This window comes from Vombatus ursinus, unplaced genomic scaffold (genome assembly GCF_900497805.2).
Source record: "Vombatus ursinus unplaced genomic scaffold, bare-nosed wombat genome assembly UNPS02010284.1, whole genome shotgun sequence".
In the NCBI taxonomy this organism is placed as follows: Eukaryota; Metazoa; Chordata; class Mammalia; order Diprotodontia; family Vombatidae; genus Vombatus; species Vombatus ursinus.
Window position 1 is genome coordinate 4,086,234 of NW_020950062.1, and position 12,834 is coordinate 4,099,067.

Consider the following 12,834-nt stretch of genomic DNA (forward strand, 5'->3'; position numbering starts at 1 on the left):
TTTAAAAATATCATTATGTGCAAAGTTCTACATCCCTGGATCACCACCAGCCACCCTCACCTTTAGATGGGACAGGATGATGAAGGCAGGGGAGAGTATCTTCCCGTATCTTCCTCCATAATTTCACAGGATTCTTTTTTTTTTTTAAATAATAATAAAAGATTTTAAGAATTTTTTAATTACTTAAAATGAAAAAAATTAATTTCAATTGTAGGAGATTCCAGAAGACATACTTAAGAATATAGTAGAAGAGCTTCCTCAGCCACGAAAAATACCTCGAAGGCTAGATGAATATACCCAAGAAGAAATTGATGCTTTTCCAAGATTATGGATTCCGTAAGTCTCAATTATTATTATTTTATTACTTTTTAATCTGAATTTAGTTTGTTCTATAAACTTCAATTAAGTGATAATTCCCTGAAGGCCAAGGAATTTTATTAAAACCTTATCATTAAAATAATAAATTTATTTATTTCTGTTCTTTCCACAATGCCTAATAGTATTATCTGTTCATAGCAAGTGCTTAGAAAATGTGAGTCAGCAGAACAAATGTCTTTCACCCAAAGTTTTAAACCCTTAGACTGACAATTAAAGGGCTACTGATCCTTCTGTTGCAGGTCATTTTAAAGGATATTGTATTTTTATCATTTTTTTCATATGTAAGCTCTACAGTTAATAATCTTGCCATTCTAGTGGTTATGAGTGATCAACAAGACATATAAATACTTTTTTTATAGTTGTAATTTTATCAGAGAGTTTGACAATTAATTCAGAGTGAAGTAAGCTATTTATCATTTTATGTTTGTATCTTGCCTTGCCAGTTCATTTGTGAGGATACATCTTTGTTTTCCCAATACCTAGTATGCCTAATATTTTTATAAACCTTAAAGGACTCATAAAATATTAGCCTTCATTATTACACTGCTTTGTCCAAAGGAGATGCATGTTAATGGTAGTAAATATATTATTTTTAATTAACAACAACAAAAAAAAAAACAAAATCAAGACAATTTCTTCAAAACAAAAAGTTGCTTTCTTTTTCTGTTCTTTTTTGTGTGATTAGTAAAGTAAAATATGCGATTACTTTTCACACCCTAATATTCTAATGCAGCATCTTTTCCAAGGGAGATTTGTTATCTGGAAAACATTTTACTAGTTCTCTTTTCTTTTTTTTCTGGATCAACACCCTTCTAAACAAGCCTTTTGACATTATTCAAATGATTTAAATGATTGTGTAGGTAACCTTTGCTTTCATTTCTGTGATTCTAAATATTGGTTTAAAAACAGCTTTTTGAATGCCCTCCCTTGTAAATTGAAGATATCCTTAGAACATCCAAGTTATGAAAACTTCTTTGCATCTCAGTCCTAACTTTGAGCACTTGGTCTTGAAGAATGAGCAAGGCCTGGTGATTCTTTGACTGCATCAGTGGAGAACATTGCAGTAGAAAGAACAGTGCACATGATGTCAGAGACGCCAGTTTTGATCCCAGTTTGGAGACCTGCTAATTGTTTAGACAAGTCACTTCAGCTCTTTAAACCTCAGTGTTTTCATTTTTTAAATGGGAATAACTGTAGCAACAATACATTCCTCATGGTATTACTGTAAGGAAAATCATTTAGAATCCTGGATCTTGAACTGGAAAGGACCTTAAAGGGAATTCTAGAAATGAGGAAACTGAGGCCCAGAATTAGTTGTGTCTTGCCTAAAGTCATGCAGATAGTAAGTGACAGAGGCAGGATTTAAACCAAGATCCTTTGACTCTGGAGGCAATGCTTTTTGTGAACCATGGAGTTCATATGAGTGTAGTAATCCTGTTGTTATTATTTCATTTTATGTATTTCCTCCCTCAGCATATGTGTTTATTTCCTTCCTGTTTCTCTTCCTGCTTCATTTTGATAGTGGAATGTAAAATGTTTCTTTTGTAACATCCCATCTCCAGTTTCCATGCCTTTGCACAAGCTGTCTATCCCTGGGTCTGAAATTGATTCCACCATCATCACCATTGCCTCTTAGAGTGACTAAGTCACTTCATAATTCAACTCAAATACACATTGGTACAACTTGACAGAGATCTCTAGGTCTAATTCAGTGGGACACATTTTAGAAAATTAGAATCATCCCTAAACTACATCTTTAGCTTGAAGCCCTTCAGCACTTAGGCTCTACTGGCATAGCCTAAAAAAATCTCAGGGTCATCTCCACTCCATGTTTTAATGTCAATAGATTTTAGTAAAGGAACTATTTTCATAGAATTACATTAATTTTTAAGTTAAAAGTTCACCTGGCCTAACACAGTGTCCTCATTTCTATGGAAGATGAAAACTGGAAAAAGACCACTGGTTCTAGTGATAAGGAGGTCAACAGAAATGCTAGAAAGAGTAGTTCCAGTAGAGGCCTGTCTAAAAGAAAATTCTTTTTAATTTTCTCATTTGAAGCAAGCATTTAGTATTGCATATTTAGTAGGTCTGTCACCACAAGCATGCTAATTGTATAGCCTGGGGGTCAGCAAACTACAGCTGGCTGACCTGCTGGTGCCTCTTTTGGGCCAAAAAACTAAGAATGTGTTTTTTTACATTTTAAAATAAAGCTTATTAGCATTTAAAAATGTAAAAAATAATTCTTAGGTTGCTAGCCTATGGGGGGTTTGTGGACCCTTGGTATAGATTTTAAAAGTCTAGGAGACACTCATTTAATTGGTTCACTGTGTTTTGGTTTGTTTGGCTTTTTTTTTTAAACTACTTAGGCTTGGCACAGTCTTTTTTAAACTTTTTTAAACTACTTAGGCTTGGCAGATTCTTTTTTATATATAATATTTTTTTTTAGCTAAATTGAAAGTATCAAAGAATTCAATGTGTTACCATGTGTTATTTTTAAACAATGTAACAACCAAGTATTTGTGAAATTTATGCAGATGGAAAAATTTTGCTATCACTAAAGGCCATTTCTCCTGATGGAAACCTTAGATATAGATTTCACCTCTATAGCTTTATGGGTAGGCTTGGCTTGATATTATATACCTCAAAGAGTCTTAATTGCCATTGACATATATAACGTGTGGGGAAAAAATGTTATAGGAACCTTAATCACATTTCTTTATGGATTGTGAGGCACGTGTATTTATTTGGTATATGCAGGTAATGATACATTTGGATTTTCTTTTTTTTCTTTAAAGGAAAGTGTAAAGAGGGAACACTATCCATTTTCATAGGGAAGTTATAGCCCCAAACCTTTGCTTTCAGATGATCAAATAATGGTACAATCTGTACAATCACAATAATAATGGAAATAATAATGGGGCTTTTACTGTAATGGAAAATTTTACATTATGAGAGCCTTAGAATTACATTTGGATCATTTTTAACAGTTTTTCTTATTTTTATTTTTATTTTCATAGAATTCTACAGGAGAGCTTCCCTTAGGAAAAACCAGGCATATGGAAAGTTTCCATTTTCAGTCAGTTCAAGTTATGAGAGTAATATTTATAAAATAAAATTTAAAAAGTCACCTCATAATTCAGAAATACATTGTTTAATGAACCAATCAATTAACAACCGTTTATTAAGTACCTACTATGTTCCAAGCATTGAAAGAATGAAGTGAAAAAGTCCTTAGCCTTAAGGAGCTTTGTGGCAAGGAAATATGGAGAGTGTCTGGTTCTAAGATAATTCTTTGAATGGCTTAAAACAGGAGCTTATATGGAAAATCTGTGATACTATGAGCATCTGAGAAAAGTGAGAGCAAAGATACTTGACCAGAGGACAAGATGAGAAACTTGTTTGTGCATTGACCTAGGTGGGAGGTTGGCTAACTGTCAGTGATTTTGCTGGAGGGTCCCTTCCAGCCAAATGTATGAGAGGAGGAGTAGCCAACAAAAAAGAATGTCGAAAAGCAGTCATTGGACATGCCCTTGAAAGGACTACAAGTTGTTTGAAGGCAGGAGTTCTTAACCTGGGAACTGTGAATTTGTTTCATTTTCAATATTTTGGTAATTATATTTCAACATAATTGATTTCCTTAGTGATCCTGTGTTTCATGCATTTAAAAGCAGTCTTCTGAGAAAGGATCCAATAGGTGTCACCAGACTACCAGAAGAGTCCATGTCATAAAATAGGTTAAGAACCCCAAATTTAGGGCAGTAACAGAAATGAATAAGTTTGAAGTTTGGTTAAATTTATACCCAGAAGAAGGAACTTCTTTATTAATAATTCATACCAGCACTTACAGAAATGTATTTCACTTGCCTCAGAAGTTTAATAGAATACCTAAAGGAGAAAATTTATTTTATTTTTTTCTACTCTCAAAACAAAGCTATCAGCAAAATTTTTCACGGGTTTGTGACATTCGTGAGGACATTCCTGCAAGATAGAACTCATTTGATTATGACCTCTGGGCCTCAATTCCTCATTTATAAAATTAAGAGGTTGAACTAGATGACCTCTAAGGTCACTTCCTGTCCTAAGTCTATGATACTATGATTTTAACAATGAAAAATTAATTAATTTGAGTCCTATACAGCAAAATCTAATCCAGTGCACTAAATTCTAGAAAGTTCTCTAAGGACCTTAGAGGTTAAGTGGATTTCCCAAGGTCATCTAGCTACTTAGTATCAAAGGTAGAATTTCAATCCAAACTTCAGTCTGCCTCTCTACAACTTCCACATACTATTTGTAGTTATCTAATCAGGCCCAAGTAGAACAAACTTAATTCCTCATCCAGATCACAAGTCCTTCAAATATTTTAAGATAACTATTCTGATTTTTAGCTGCTCCAAGATGAACATCTCCACTTCTTCCACATTCTTCTTATGTGCTGTGATCATTAAGCCCTGTAGTCATCCAAATTACTCTCTACTGGACACTCACCTCCTTGTTAATTTTTTCACTAAAAGGTGGTGCCCAGAATTTTGTACTTTGCATGTGTCTAGCAGTGTGGATGGAGTCCTGACTTTGGATTCAGGAAGGCAGGAATTTGAATTCCATCTCAGATGCTGCACATGTCACCCTGGGGTTAAATCACTTTACCTTCCAGACTTATCTGTAAAAGAAAGACTAGCACCTAATGGATTATTCTGAGGATTGAATGAAAGAAAAATACTTTATAAACCTTAAAGAACTGTATAAATGTTAACTTTTTTCTGGAAAAAAGTGGAATAGTCACCTTGAGACCAGAGATGGTAACAGACTTGTCCACTGTCCTTTGAGTAGTAAGTGACAAGTCTAAATGTGAGGTGATGAGAGTCTGCACCAATCTGGTGGTATTGTCAGAGAAGAGGGTGTATGTGAGAGATGTTACAAATAAGAAACAATAGGGCTTGGCAACAGGATGATTGTGAAGAGTGAGAGAAAGTGAAGAATCAAAGATGGTACCTAGGTTGTGAGTCTCAGTGACTGGGAAGAAAGTGATACCTTCAACAGTTAACAGGAAAATTTGGAAGTGAAAAGAGTTTGGGGACAAAGATGATGAGTTCAGTTTTGGACATGTTAAGTTTAAGCTGTCTACAGGACATCCAGTTGAGATGTCCACTAGACAATTTTGGAGATGCAAGACTGGCTATCAAAAGAGAGGTTATGGCTGGACAAATAGGTCCGAGAGCTTCAGAGTTCCACCAAGCTGGGCACCAACTGAATAGCACAGTTTATGAGACGTATCAGACTTCAGTGTTCAGGGAAGATTTGAACAAGAGTTCTTATCTTGGATTTAAAATTCACTAGGATAGCCTAGAATTTAGGTTTGTTTTTATTGTATAAATCAAACAGTATTGAGAGTTTTATCAGTGTTCTATAAGAAAATGTTAACACATGTCAATGAAACTGGCCCCAAAAAGATACCATTCTATTCTTCTGAAGTCAGAGTTGTGCCTTAAGGAAATGAATACTGTGCCTGTCTTCCTGCCCACCTGCCTACCCTGACTATGCCTCCCTCTTGTGTTTTCTATCCAGCAATTTGTGGTGTCACTAGATTTACTGGAAGAAATTTAAAGAAGGAAGGTTATGCTAAATAATTCCATACAGTGGAAATGACTTGGAACCTAATCAAGCTGACCTTTTATTGTTACTAAGATTAGTTTGCTATCCATATTTAAATTCAGTTATTTGATTTTTTTTCTTGGAATAATTAGCCTTATTCTAAGTAATTTAAATCAGAAGTGGAGAAAATTAAGTCTTAAGGGAAGAATAAAGTTATACTAGTAGGTTTGGATTTTTGTTTTACCAGTTTTAATAGATTTACATCCAGAATTCTATTTCTTTTTTTTAACATGGAAAATAAGTTACCTTAATGTGGCAAACAATTTAAAGTGTATCTAATTTTGCTCTGCTGACAACCATCTGTGACACAGATTTAAGTTACATTTTATTCATAAACCAAATGGATCTTTTCCCACTTATTTGCAATGAAAAATAAAACCACCAGAAAGGTTGTGTGTGAAGTAAAATTTTATGTGTGTGTGTGTGTGTGTACACACACACACATTTAAGTATAAGGTGAAAACCTTTATAAAAACGCTCCCCTTTTCACTCTAACACAATCCTATTCATTCATCTTTGAGAAAATTCTCAATCCTTCCCTCTCAGTGGGATTTGAAACAGGAGGTGTGCTTGTTCCTCCTGTCCCTTACAAGATCAGCTGCTGTCTTCTCCCCTCCAGCCCCCTTTCCAAACTAATGGTAATGGATATGGGGTTTATCATAGAATCTGGATTTTTGTGTGAAGTGGTGTGACCTTAAATGTTGAGCAAACCAAAACAGTTTTTTTTTGTTTGGTTAAATTTTTACTCACAAAACAGAGATAACATTCTTTTCCAAAAGCCATGTTCTTTCAAAGCAAATAGAGCTAATGCCAAATACTCTATGTGAAGTAGAGATTATTGTTTCAGAAATGAAGTAACAAATTTCAATATGACCTAGCAAAGAGATTGACATTTTGCCAGTAATACTGTCCTTGTTTCATTAATTCTCCCATGTTTAGCTGAAGCATACTTACAATTAAAAAACTTATAATTAAAGATGAGGTTTATACATCACTTTCTACCTCAACTCTTGATTTTACAAACTTGGAACAGCTTTAGATTAATCTAATCTTTGCTGATTAGTGACCTTGAATTTCCTGTCTCTGAAACCAAGTGAAAATTGATGTTTTGACGGGCTGAAAAACTTACAAAAAGTTCCATGTGCATCTACACTGAATAATTTGTAGTTCATGCCTGTAAAAAAAAAGGGTGTGGGAAATATAAAAAAGGCAGCTTATCCTTTTATCAGGCAATAAATTTCTGTAATAAAAGTATAAAAGATGTAAAGTATCTACTTGATACAACAGCATATGGAATCTCTCTCTGAAATTGGAAGCAGGAGCTCCCAAAGCTGTCTTCAGAATGCCATAATTATTTATAGAGCATGCTAAGCTTATATAAATATTGTCAGTGGTTTTAAACCTATACTTTTTAAACCAAATAACAATTGAAATAATTTCCAATGAGATATTGGGGGGGGGGAGGCAGGGAGACAAGTAGGCAATATGTTAAAAGCAAAATGTAAAATAAAAGCACCTAGTAATGTAGAGCACAGATCAAGCATTTTTTCCTCCCAAAAGATGATCATCTCAGCCAGCACTTCTTGTTTTTTTTTGTTTTGGTTTGGTTTTTGTTTGTTTGTTTTAGGCAGTTGGGGTTGAGTGACTTGCCCAGGGTCACACAGCTAGTGTCAAGTGTCTGGCCTGAGGCTGGATTTGAACTCAGGTCCTCTTGACTCCAGGCGTACTCTGTCCACCATGCCACCTAGTTGCCCCTATCAGCCAGCACTTCTTGAGCATATGCAAGATTGTGAAATTGGAAGTGACTTCACAAATAATGTAGCCTAGTCTCCCGCCAGATACATGACCCTTCTGAAATGTTCCTGGCAGGTGATCATCAAAACTTTACTGAATGGGGCAGCTCGGTGGTGCGGTGGATAGAGCACCGGCTCTGGAGTCAGGAAGACCCGAGTTCAAATCTGGCCTCAGACACTTGATCACTTGATAACTTACTAGCAGTGTGACTCTGGACAAGTCACTTAACCCCAACTGCCTTGCCAAAGGGAAAAAAAAAACTTCACTTCTTAGTTAAGAAGGAATCCATAGCCTCACAAAGCAGCCTATTCCACTTTTGAACTTCTCTTATTTTTAGCAAGTGCTTCATTTTATTTAGTCAATATGTAATTCTGTCAACTCTCAAATTGATCTAAGTTCTACCCTACACAGAATAAACATAATCTTTCAAAACAGTAACTCTTTAGTTATTTGAAAAGGGAAATAATTTCCTGCCTTCCTTATCCCCAAGGAGTTTTTCTTTTTTTCCTAATCTGAGTATCCCTAATTTTCTCAATCATAATGCTCTTGATAAAGTCTCTAAACCCTTTATTGTCCTGGTCACTTTGTGCTGGATAAATTCCATTTTAGGCAGTGTCCTTTATGAAACGTGGCACCTAAAACAGAATAAAACTCCTGATGTAGTTTGACTGAAACAGTGGAACTCTTTCCTCATTTAATGTGAATGCTTTATTTCTAGAGGTAATGTGGTATAGTGGAAAGAGCACTGAATCAGAAGTCATAGGACCTGGGTTCATTCCCACTTTGGATACTGTAATACTTGGAGAGAGTCACCCTTCTGGGTTGTGATTTCTTCATCTGTAAAAGTCTATAACTTGGAAAAAATGAAAAAAAAAATCTATTTAGAAGGTAGTTAAGTGTGTCCATTGTGTAACCAAAGCATGCGTCTTGTCAAGTGTGTTTTTGTTCAAGTGACCATTCAGGCTTGAAGATGTCCAGTGACAAGACTCACTGACTTTGGTGGCAGCCCTCCCTTTCCATTTTTGGACAGCTTTAATTTTAGTCAGTGTTTCCTTAAGTGAGGGAGGCGGTGGAGCATAATGAAAAGATCACTAGCTTTGGTCTTGTTCAGCTCTAAATCTGTGCTCCCATGTTGAAATAAAATCTGCTTCCCTGTTTCGTCCCTAATTCTTGCTTATGGGACCAAACAGAATCAGTCTAACCCTCTTTCCATAAGACATATCCTTTTCTTCCATTGGTCCTGTGGGTGAGTCTTGCCTTGATTCCTAGCTTCCTTTCATCTTCTACTCATTAAATTTGAAATAATCCAGCATTGTCTTATTTATTTCTACACTGTTGTTCTTTTGTTTGTAATTATGAAGCTATATCATAGCACGAATGCCTCGACAGTGTTGCAGTGACTTGTAGGAGACAGTATGAATCACATTGATTGATTGATTTTTTTCCAGTCTCATCCCCGCTCTGATTATTTGAACCAGCTGAAAGGAAGCATAATTGTTTCTTTAGATGCACTGGAGCTTGTCCAACTGCTTCAGTTACATTGCTTTAGACACACCACAAGTTAAGAAGGAAACTAGTGCTGCTGTCCTACATTTGCAATGTAAATGTTGGTTTAAATGTTTACAAAGAGACTTTTAAAATATAATGATAAAATTCTGTCATTTTTCTTGTCATGACTGTATGTGGTTAATGTATTGCAACATATTTGACTGGTTTCCCAGATCACTCCTTGTTCCTCTGTGTTAAATAATAAACAAATTTAAATTGCTACACTGTGTGTTTACTCTGTCACTAGATTGTTGGTCTTCACAGTTATGCTGGGCAGTGTCTTACAAAAAACACTGTCAGTATTTAAAATGGACAAGATAAGCTCCTTCAGGGCAAACACAGTTCATGCCCTTTTTAAAGTGACCTTCAGAATATAGCACCCTTTTTCGACTATTCAAATTATGTTCCAAAATGTTTTACTTGTCTCATAAATTAATTCAGAAAAATTCATGTGAAGTAAGCCTTCCTTCTTAATTTTCGTTTAGCATATCCTTATTTTCTGCTGTAACATCACTTGGCACTTCCTTACAAATTTGTGAGTTTTGATTTTTGTGATACAATCTGCATCACTATATATACATGTTTGTGTATTAGGTGTATGTGTATATACATGCTATATGTCTTTACACACACGCGCACGCACACACACACACACACACACACACACACACACACCCCTACACCCCTTCACAAAGTGAAGTAGATAGTTGGGGTTTGGCCTCAGTTACCTGACAGGTCAATCCATGTGTAATTTGTACTTTGTTGTGTCTCCTGTAGTACAGTACAAAGAGCTCTTGCTTAGGGGTCAGAAAACCTGGATTCAGATTCTGTCTCTGATACTTACTCTTTGTCTCACCTTGGGCAAGTCATTTAACTTCCCTATATTCTACGTGGCCTCTGAGGTCCCTTCCAGTTCTGTGTGTAGTTCCCTACCTTTACCTGTAGAACTCCTTAAATATTCATACGTAGCTACTTATGTGACTAATTGTTTATATACACATAACATATCTCTGATGTTTGTTTATGTGGATCGTTGAAGGTGAAGCATGGTGCAGTGGGTAAAGAGCCAGACCTGAGTTCAGGTCCTGCCTCTGATACATATAAATTACAGAGCATGTGCTGGCCTTCATTATTCACTGGGATTTCTCTATACCATGAAACATCATATATGAGAGAGATAAATTAGCATGCATGCGTACATATACACATACTATACAAAAGATTGGTGGTGTGTATGCATATTCCATGTGTGTCTCAGTGAAATACATTTAAATGTACCCCTCTTTTTTAATTATAAAGATAGAGGCTTTGTTCAATGAAAATTTTGTCCCATAAAAGATCTTTGTTTGGTTTTGAGCTGTTTGCAACATTCCTGTGTAATCCCTTCTTGTGCAATGTATTATGAAGCAGCTATAAAAAGTAGAATCCCATTGCTAATTCACTGCTCTCATTTTATTTTATAAAGATAAAATTAGCAGGATTTTTCTGAAAGTCTACTGTAAAAATTGATATTTGCTTAATCATATTGATAAAATTCAGCCATTAAGAAAATCTACTTCAGGGGCAGCTAGGTGGCACAGTGGATAAAGCACCAGCCCTGGAGTCAGGAGGACCTGAGTTCAAATTCGGCCTCAGACACATAACACTTGCTAGCTGTGTGACCCTGGGCAGGTCGCTTAACCCCATTGCCTAACCAAAAGAAAAAAGAAAAAGAAAATCTACTTCAAAAGTTCTTTAATCAATGTTGAAAATTTTCTTTAAATATTATTTTTTAAAAATCTACTTTATTCCCTTGTCATTCATGTTTTTGTTCCCTTTTCTGGTTGCAGGGAGATATTGAGTAGCTGTAGAATGTACATTTAAAAATTAGCTAGATAATGTAGCCCCAAAAAAAGTTTTTTCAGGTAATTGAAGATAAAGTATATTTGACTCAGTTTCCAAGACTAACCATCTAAGTTGCCTACTTTGTTTTGTTTCATTAAAACAAAAAGCGTCTAGAGAGTATTGTTTATAAATGCTGTTCAATATAAACATACTGTCATCTTAATACTGTAATAATAAACTTCTTCCACAGGAAAAATAAAATTAAAATCATAGGTTCCAAAGAAAAATAAGGTATTTTCTTGATTTTTTGTTTTTCAGACCTGAGGATTTTCGGATGTAATTTTGTAAGAAACAAGAGAGAAGTTTCTAAGACTTTTGATTTCTCCCTGATAGTTTTCTCCCATCCTGAAAACTCAAGAGAACCCAGCTGCTGTGTGGAGAAGGGGATCTATAAACAAAGATGCAAAAAATTTGTAGGGGAAAGGACTGGAAGAGTATCAACAGGAAGCTACAAGAAAATAATTTATTGTATAGATTGTTCAGTGACCATGTAAAATGCTCAGAATAAAATCATTTGATCAGCTGCTAAGATTGTCCTTTAATGAAGAAAGAAACATGAATTCTTAGTTTTTACTGGTCTCTCCCAACACTCCACAACAAAGGTGTGCTGCCACTGCCAGTAGTCATCCACAACCCAGGTAATTAGGGCTCTATCACTGGACCATGATTCTCATCTCCATTAATGTTCATGCCATCAGATAGAATACCAAGCTGGAGGGCTTGGCTTTCACACTGATCTACTTCTTATTTTTAACTTTAACATTCTGGGCTGAGTTTCTCAGATATAGTCATCTGTATCATCTATGTGCTCAGACATTCACATTCTCGCTGGTTGTGAAACAATTTAGTATTTGTACCTTCAAATGAAATAATGTTTACGTTCTCTACACAGTTTTCCAAAGTGGGTAATACTGCCCCCTGGGGGGCACTTGAACGATTCAGGGGAGTTGGTAGTGGCCTCGGGTGCAATTGGGCATTGAATAAAAATAAGGGGACAGTGGAAGCATAAGGAAAGAAGAGAAGAAAATTTTGAAAAACCATTTGTATGTGTTTCATCTGTTGAGTAACAGAGTTAAAGACATAGTGATTACTTTATTTTCCAAATAAACATACAAAATGCAAGTTATAACCAATCAATGGTCTAGTATGCTGACAGGTATTAACAAGCAAGTGTTGGCAGGTGAGCTGTCACGCAATATCAGGAAGTTCAGCTTGCATCAGCAGGAATATGTGCATGTACTATATGGTTACATGACACAATATTGTATCATCAAAATTTCAATGCAGGAAAAAACCCACAAATTTACAGTAAAATATTAAATGTAAGATGCATCATTTTTTTAAAAAAAAATGATATCTTTGAAATGATGCAAGTTTTTAAAAATCTGTTAAAGGAATTAGATTTCCAGGGCAGGATGCTGAGTAAATTTTGTTTTTTTAAGGGGGCAGTAGGCCAAATAAGTTTGGGAACCTCTGCTCTACAGTCTCACATGATGGGCTTCTCTCAGGATTCTGGAAGAAGAATTTGGCCTAGAGCCAAGGTGACTTAAATTCAAATTCTGCCTTAGATGCTATTCGACT

General features: G+C 35.5%; 1 protein-coding gene across 1 annotated transcript in view; it reads left to right on the forward strand.

Moving 5' to 3' along the window:
* Positions 1–11,782, forward strand: part of MRPL13 (mitochondrial ribosomal protein L13) — a 40,780-nt gene extending 28,998 nt beyond the window's left edge. Inside the window, exons 6-7 of the mRNA XM_027854073.1 lie at positions 215–336; positions 11,512–11,782. Coding sequence (XP_027709874.1) covers positions 215–336; positions 11,512–11,533 — 144 coding nt within the window. The 3' untranslated portion in view covers positions 11,534–11,782. The remainder of the gene's footprint in view (positions 1–214; positions 337–11,511) is intronic.
* Positions 11,783–12,834: the final 1,052 nt, after the last annotated feature.